Genomic DNA, 7,870 nt, shown 5'->3' with positions numbered 1-7,870 from the left:
TACACATAGTTATCTAGCACTCTAACCCAGAGTAGAGGACATTAATTTCTCATATGGAATGTTTTAATAAATAGAAAGTTCAAACATTTATGTTTTACCAGTTCAGATTAGAATTTAATAATGGCAGTTCCTCCAAATCATACCCTTCCCCTTTCAAGAGAGGAGAAACAGATGCATAAGAATAACAGATTTTTTTAATGATATTTTAACATTCTTAATACAAATAATAAGTTAAACACAGTAAAAATAATTAAATAAAGTTTGAGGTTCCAGCCCTCATACAAATAATTCAAATCTGTAAACCAAAGACAAGTTTAAAAATAAAACCAGTAAGTCTTGGGGAAAAAAAAAGAAGTAGTTTTCATATAATATCAGGTAAATGAATGGAAGTAGACTTCTGACTTTTGACATATGCAGCATTCAACAGGTGCCAAGTCCTTAAATCCTCTCCTGGGTGCATAGGTTGCACAATCAGACTTGCACATGTAGAAAGGTTGCACAATCAGACTTTCCAGGGGACCCAGACCCCTTCAGATGTGACCTGGAAGTCCAGTCAAGATTCCAGTTTGCCACCTTGCAGCACAGTTTTTAAGTGGAATACATTGAGAGTTTGTAATGCTGACAGCCACACGTGCCATCCATCAGATTTTGCTATACATTGGGTCTATAGCAAATGACACTGTACACCAGGCGTTGCCTCAGTCTAAGTAGACTTTGGTCCTTCTTCACATATTTGTGATAAGAATGCTGATGCAGTTTCTTCCACTTTCTGAAGCAAAGCCTTATCACCCTCTCAGTACTGGTCTTAGGTTAGGTTTCTAGGACTTGAGTCTTGGTATTGTTCAGTGTGATGAGGAAAGATTTTAGACTCAGGCCATGTATAAAATGAATACTTGAGTTAAATTAAAACTGTACTAATACTTCCAGACCAAATGCCAATTCATAAATAAAGTAGACACATAACTTCATATGCATAGTATCATGCATGGGAATAATCATTTAAATGTTAAATATTTTAGCTTCCCACTGAGTGGTTTTCAGGTAATTCAGAGTAGTAAGATAATACGTCAACCACCTGCCTCAGGAACACTGATGTGAGTGGCAGACCACACAAGCCTTTAAAAGGAAAGCCTCATGACATTCAGGACTTTAGTGTCCTGGCATCAGTATAGGCTTAATTTTGTTCATTTGAGTCCAGCTGTAGAAAAAAGGTCACTTTGGTTCAGGAAGAAAACGACTCTTGGCAATTACTGCATTCATATTAGAATCAATCCAGTTAAGGTATTGAGTAACTCTGGTGTAAACACCAGGCTTGTTTGCCTTTGCACAGCCATCTCCCCAGCTGACAATCCCATAAAGTATCATCCTGCCATTGTGCTCACAGACCATGGGGCCACCGGAATCTCCCTGACAATGGAAAGAGAATATATTAGGCCATTTTCTGCAGATGGAGCCTTTATAACAGGAAGCCTGTGATTCTTGTTGTTCTAGAGTGAAACAAGCTAGTAAATACCACTGAGCTAAAGCTATGATTTTTGAGAACACTGCATAGATGGAGCAGAAGGCTCAGCATCTGCTGTGATTTAAACACAGTCTGTAAGGTAAGCAGTTCTCTAGTTCCCCCATAGCAGGGCAAAGAGAGAATGGTTACCTTGCACACAACACTCCATCCTAAGTTTATAATCACAGATATTAGGCTAGTGATATAAGGTCAAAGCCAATGTACCAAGCTACATAGAGAGACTCTTCTGACTAGTAGAATTACAAGATGCGACCAGCTGATCCATATAGTGTACATGCATTTAAAATTCTTCAGAAGATAAAACAAACCAGTTTTACCTTGCACGCATCAGTCACCCATGCAGGATCTCCAGCACAGACCATGTTGTCAGTTACTCTGATACTGTCGTAGTATTTCTTGCACTTTTCCTGTGATACTAAGTTTACAGTGGCCGACATCAGTCTTTGAGCATAGTAGATGTCATCTGCAAACAAAGGATTATTTAACTATTTTCACCATCCAAGACAAAAAAAAACCCCATAACACACACTTTCAGCACTTAAAAGAAATTAGCATAACTATTCCAGTTCTGATTTGAGGCTCTTATTTCCAACTTATGCAGTATTAGTTTACTTCTACTGTTAATTAGTAAGTTTTAAAGAGAAAAACAAGTGTTCCAGATGCAAACTATAAAGCTTGGGTTATAGAGAGAAAGAGCTTGATAGTTTTTGAAGGAAGTTCTACACAATTGCAATCCTTTGTTAATACTCCAACACAGCTTTAATTTTTTTTCTATTCCTCACCACATCAGGAATGAAAAAATTGCTGTGTTTTACATCTTGGCTTACTTTGTATGGTTGACAAGCATAAGAAGCATCAGATAAGAAATGCCATGGACAACTAGAGATGATAGCAAAGATCATCTTTCAGAGATGCACATGAAGTACATAGAATAATAGAAAGAAATCTTTTTAATCCTTTGCAGATCATAGTATAAAAACCATCCAGTTCCCGCACTGTGGAAATACAACTTTGGAAAGAGAAGTCATTCACTTACAAAAATCTTGTTTTCCATAGCCTGATATTTCACACCGGGTATTGTCTTGTAAGTAGAGGTTCTTCTCCGGCAAGCAGACTGTTCTGACATATTTGGATTCTACTGCACACTGTCCAGAAGTTTTTCTTATCCTTATCAGAGCTAAGAAACAAGTCAGAGAAGATACAGTTAGATACGTAAAACAAGTTTTTCCCCTCAAGTTCTGACAGTAAGAGTATTGGGTACAGCTAACAGGAATAGTTGCAATTACATTTAGTTCTGGTTACACATAGTTCTTCTTACTGCTTTTGGAATGACACTGGGTCATTATATAGTAACAATAAAATTAATTTCCAAGCGCTAAAATTGGCAAACATTCCAACTTGAACTTCCTTCCTGAATGGATTAGGGGCTGATAGCTCAGGGAAGATTCTCTGGCAAGTATGTCTTCAGATGTTTTAAACCCTCAACTTCCTGACTGGCTGTAGAGGATGGCACCCACTGCCTTGCTGAAGAGGGGGCATTTTATATTGTTCTTCTCAACAGAAGGGCTTATGAAGCTATTCTTCGAATCTTTTTCCTTAGCAGCAGGAATTTGGACAGAGTGGTAGAGTTTCAAATGTCAAGTGCAAGAGTGGCAAGTCTGTTCTGTGCAAGTTGCAAAAACCCATCTCTGACTTTGTTGGTTTAGGGATAGGTTTGTGAAAGCCAGAGAGACTTATGGAAGTCTGGATTAATTCAAGATAACCTTCAGCTAATGTGGTACCTGATATGGCATTCCCATTCATATGATGAAACCTACTGTGCATGCATTTTTTCATTATTTATTATACATACAGTGTGATCTCTGTAGACATAGAATAAGATGGTAGAAATGGGATGCTTATGAAAAAGCCATGCCTTGTACAGATCCAGAGATAAGACAGGCTTATAGTTGACTGTGTGCCAGGTAATGCACCTGACATGTGCCACAAACCAAATTTATACAAGTGGAAAAGTCTTGCTCAGCACAGGCCTAGTTCTCAGAAACACCTAGTTCCTGTTCCCCTTCATCTCATCTCTGATTCTACTTATTTTAGAAGATGTGTGCCACAATTATGTAGTCTTCAGCTAGCCTCAGTGTTTTAAAGGCTCATATTAAGATAACACTTACCAATATCATTCTCATTGCCACCTGTGTCATCTGTAAAGTCAGGATGAGAGATGATGTCGTCAACCATGAATACTTGTTCCTTATCATCAGTAACATTCAGTATGGACTTTCCAAGGAAGACTTTATAGATGGATTTGTCTTGTGGTTTTTTTGACCTGAGTGAAAATAAGAGATTTGTGAAGACTACTAGTTTCTGAGAGTGAGGTCAACAGTTTAGATCCAGTCCCAGTTCCATTTCCTGTTTACTTTCATGCTGACAAGAAAAAGCAAGATGTAGTCAGCTTTGAAAGTTGATCCACTATGCTAAAGAAAAGCATCCAGATTTTCCATTTGAAGGGATTAAGATAGATGTTCAGGCATTTTGAAATGCACACCTAGCTAGCTGCTACTAATGCCAGGCATTGGTGATGAGAATCCTCTGCAGGATGCCAGAAGGATCACCTTTCCACAGATAAGACAACAAAAACCACCCATAAATTTATTGCTCATCACCTTTCAGTACAACTTCTAAGTTTTGGGAAGAGCCAAGGTAAAATGAAACCCTGGCTCCAATTTAGGCTAAAATTGTTTAAATTGCATAATCCACCAAAACATTAGCATCTTGCTAGCTCATTCTGCTATACTTGGACTCCCAGAGGCTTAATGTTTATGGCTGCTCTTCTTGTTTTGCTCAAAAGAACACTCTTACGATCATACATTTTTAAGGATTGCTCAGTGAGTGTCGCGCAAAGAAATCAGTTGAAGAAACTTGCAAATAAGAAGGATGTGGAACTGTAAACTTACGGATTATGAAAACAGTGTGCTGCTGTAAGCACCCAGCAAGGGTCAATGAGGCTGCCACCACACAGAAATTGGTCGATGCCCCTTATGTTTTGGAAGATGCCAGCTATCCAAGGCTGAGACTCAACCTCTGCCTGGCTTCCACCAACAATCTTGAAGTATTTGCTGATGCTCCTTTGACCACATGCACGCCCTATAGAAAGAAGAATTTTGTTTAGATGTCCTTACAACTAAGCACCAACCTTGTGCTATCAAAAAACCAAAAAACCAAACCAAAACAAAAAACCAAAACCAACCAGTTGTCTTGAAACTAATGTTACTTACCACACTTCTCTATGTTGCAGGATGTTTCTTGAATGGTGAATCCCTTTTTGGTGTAACACCAGGGCCTGTTCCTTCCGTTTGGATTTCTAGAAGACAAAGGAAGTGTTCTTTTCATAAAGATAGTTTAAAAAAAAATAATTTATAGTGTCTTAGAATTCTAACTGTCCTGAAAAGGCCAAAAGTGTTCAGTTGCAAGATATGCCAAAGAAAATAATTAAAAACTGACTATTACATACTGTGAATTTTGCAGTACAATCAGCTTCAGTGGTAAGCAAGAACTCTAGACACTTCAAAAAGTCACATTCTGAATATTTTTAGTCAAAATTAATCTCTAATATTTTTCTATTTTTTTAAAACATGTACCATCACTTGAGGCACTTCTGGGGCTGTGACAATAGAAGTCATCCCAGGAAGAGTAATGCTTTTCTTACCTGCAGTAGCTGTGTTTGCCCAGTCCAAGTTGCAAAGCATTCTTCAAGTGAGCATGGTAATGACCCCTACTGATTACTGAGGGAAGGTCCCATGGCAGACATTTGTCTTCTGTTGCCATTCCTCTGTAGTCCTCCCCATTCCCAGTATAGCATATTCTTTCAGTGTCTGAGAAAATAAATCTTTTGTTAGCAGCATGTTCTTGTTTATAATTTTTCTGAGACAGACATAATCTGTATGGATCCTTCTAATAAGAAAAAAGTTCATGCATTACACTTGAAAACAGATGATGCAAAATTTGGACTGTTTATATATTCTTATTAAATTTGTTCTAAACTAATTTTGAGCATCAAGTATCTTATGGTTTAAAGCATGCATATTGCTTCTTTAATAGTTTCAGTTTCAGTGTACTTCACAATATAATCAGTTCTTCTGCTTCTGAACACTCCCAAACAAGTTCACTTTTTTCCACCCCAAACTAAAGCATTTGGGAGGTAGGCAACATTAGTGAGGAGACAGGCACAAAAAAAAATTAGATATCCTGATTTTGCACCAATATTTAGTTTTTCCTCCTCACTTAGCCTGTTAGCATAAGGTGCTAAAGGATTTCTAGTCACATGTTTATGGGTAATACTTTCACTTGGCATTTCATATTTATTATTTGCCTATCTTTTTAGATCCTTTTAATCAATTTATATAGTATTAAAGAAGATAGATACTCTACCTAGTTCACAGTGAATTCCAGTGTATCCTTCTGGACATACGCAACGATTAATTCCGCTGAAGAGGTAATAGGTAATGCAGGTTCCTCCATTCAAACAATGGCATTCTGCAAGAAAAGGACATCACTAATTAGGCACAAAACATTTGAATGATGAAGTGAAATGTAGTTGCAAACTAAGTTTTAGGTGTTTAAGTATCATTAAGAGTCTTCCTTCTTGTATGAAGACGTAATTTCAGGATAACAAGGGGTTTTTTAGGTTCAAGGAGAACAGGCAGATATTTACCCTTGTGATCTGATCCGTGTTTATATGACAGCTTGTAGTGTTTCTTGCTATAAACCTAAGAGAAAAAAAAAAGGATTTTAAGGAAATGGTTTCTTTTATGTGGTTTGATCATCTTTTATGGGCCAAAGCACTGTTCCCTACTGCATACCTTCAATAGTTTAGGTTTTTGCATGTAGTTAACAGCTGAACCTGCTCTGTGGTATCTGGATGTGAATAATAAGTGGAACTCTACTTGAGCAAAGCAGAATGGATAAAAAAAACCCAACAACAAAACCACCAAACAAAAAACCCCACACCACACAAAAACTCTTAGAAAAACCCTACCAAGCTGGTCCACTGCATCAGGTCAACATTGCAGTTATCTCTGCTATAAGTACCTAAAGAGCTCTCAACAGTCAGTGTCCTTAAAACGGGCAAGGAAACTTCTCCCTCTCCACCTTTCAGCCACCAAAGCAGTGCAGCAAAGATGCAACATTCTCCAGCTGCCTCTGTCATTTTGGTGACCTTGGTGCTTCACGTTTGTGCCGTGGAATAAAAGCCAGTAGATTTATACAACAATGGATTCTTGCCCCACACTTCAGGTCCTGCCTCTGCTTTACAGGCTGGATATTTCTTTCTCCATGGAATTAAATAAGATTAGGCTTTTAGTATGCTTTTCCCAGAGGTCAAGTGGGCTTGCCCGAGTTAAAAACAAGTAATGGTAACAATATAATTCCATAACCTTGGTGAATGGCTCTGCTGATAGATACCAACTGTGATACAAGTTGATAGTCAAAAATATTCAAATTCATATCTGTTGCTCCTTTTTTAGCATTACACTTTCAAGTAGGGGAGATGGAAGTTTAGTTAAGACCTAATATCCACCTCCATGAAAGACCAGTGAGCTCTTGATACTCAGTGTCCAGATCTAAATTGCATTAAGAAAAAAACAGAAAAGCTAGATTTCTTGGTTATTGCACAATGTCTTCACTGTTTGAATGCTAGCAGACATCTTAGGGAGGAGCAAAATCAGAAGAAAACCCAAAGTGTTCAAAAACATGTTTCTTGAAGGTATATATGCAGCAGATGTATATGTACATGCGAAGGAAGCAAAAAGGAGACTTCAAGTTAAAAGCCAACTACACTGTCCAAAGCAGAAGTATAATCAAAGCCAGAAGCTGTTCCAAGTGAACCCCCCCACCATTTATTTCAAAACTTACAGAATCTAGTCCCATGACTAGTGTGCCCAGAGTTACTGTGAAGAAGATGAGTAACTTCATGTTGTTAGTTAACTTCTCACTTCGTGCCTCTTCTATCTGTACTATTTTGATTCTGAAAATAAAAGAGGAACTTAGTGTCATGTTGTAGTTTGCAGTGTCAGCTTTCTTATTTCTGTTGTGTTCAGTTGGTTTCAGAAGAATCACAACACGATTGACAGAAGAATTAAGCACTGACTTGTTGTGGAATATCTGCTTATTACTTCCATATATTAAATTAGAGGTTATTGTTTGAAGTTTTTGGTTTGGGGTTTTTTGGGGGGGGGGGGGGTGTTGGGTTTTTTTGTTTGGTTGGGGGTTTTTTAATTTGTTTTTTGTTTGGGTGTTTTTGTTTTTGTTTTTTTTTTTACATTTAGCAATACAACCAGATCTTTTTAGACTCTA

General features: G+C 37.7%; 1 protein-coding gene across 1 annotated transcript; it reads right to left on the bottom strand.

Moving 5' to 3' along the window:
- Positions 1–1,212: 1,212 nt before the first annotated feature.
- On the bottom strand, positions 1,213–7,535 carry PLAU (plasminogen activator, urokinase). Its single transcript, XM_010567775.1, has 10 exons — positions 7,430–7,535; positions 6,231–6,285; positions 5,948–6,052; positions 5,226–5,391; positions 4,795–4,880; positions 4,474–4,663; positions 3,691–3,845; positions 2,559–2,699; positions 1,840–1,985; positions 1,213–1,407 (listed from the first exon to the last, which is right to left on the bottom strand). The coding sequence occupies exons 1-10, from the start codon at positions 7,487–7,489 to the stop codon at positions 1,213–1,215; spliced, it is 1,299 nt and encodes a 432-aa protein (XP_010566077.1). The 5' UTR covers positions 7,490–7,535.
- Between the last annotated feature and the right edge of the window lie 335 nt (positions 7,536–7,870).

Source organism: Haliaeetus leucocephalus, unplaced genomic scaffold, assembly GCF_000737465.1.
Source record: "Haliaeetus leucocephalus isolate CR32 unplaced genomic scaffold, Haliaeetus_leucocephalus-4.0 Scaffold229, whole genome shotgun sequence".
Classification (NCBI taxonomy): Eukaryota; Metazoa; Chordata; class Aves; order Accipitriformes; family Accipitridae; genus Haliaeetus; species Haliaeetus leucocephalus.
This window is presented reverse-complemented; position numbering and strand designations above follow the sequence as displayed.

Coding starts and splice junctions, on each gene's coding strand:
- PLAU (XM_010567775.1), bottom strand. CDS start 7,489: ATGAAGTTACTCATCTTCTTCACAGTAACTCTGGGCACACTAGTCATG. Junction 3,846..4,473: donor GCACACTGTTTTCATAATCC/GTAAGTTTACAG, acceptor ATTTTCACTCAG/GTCAAAAAAACCACAAGACA. Junction 1,986..2,558: donor CTATGGAAAACAAGATTTTT/GTAAGTGAATGA, acceptor CTTTGTTTGCAG/ATGACATCTACTATGCTCAA.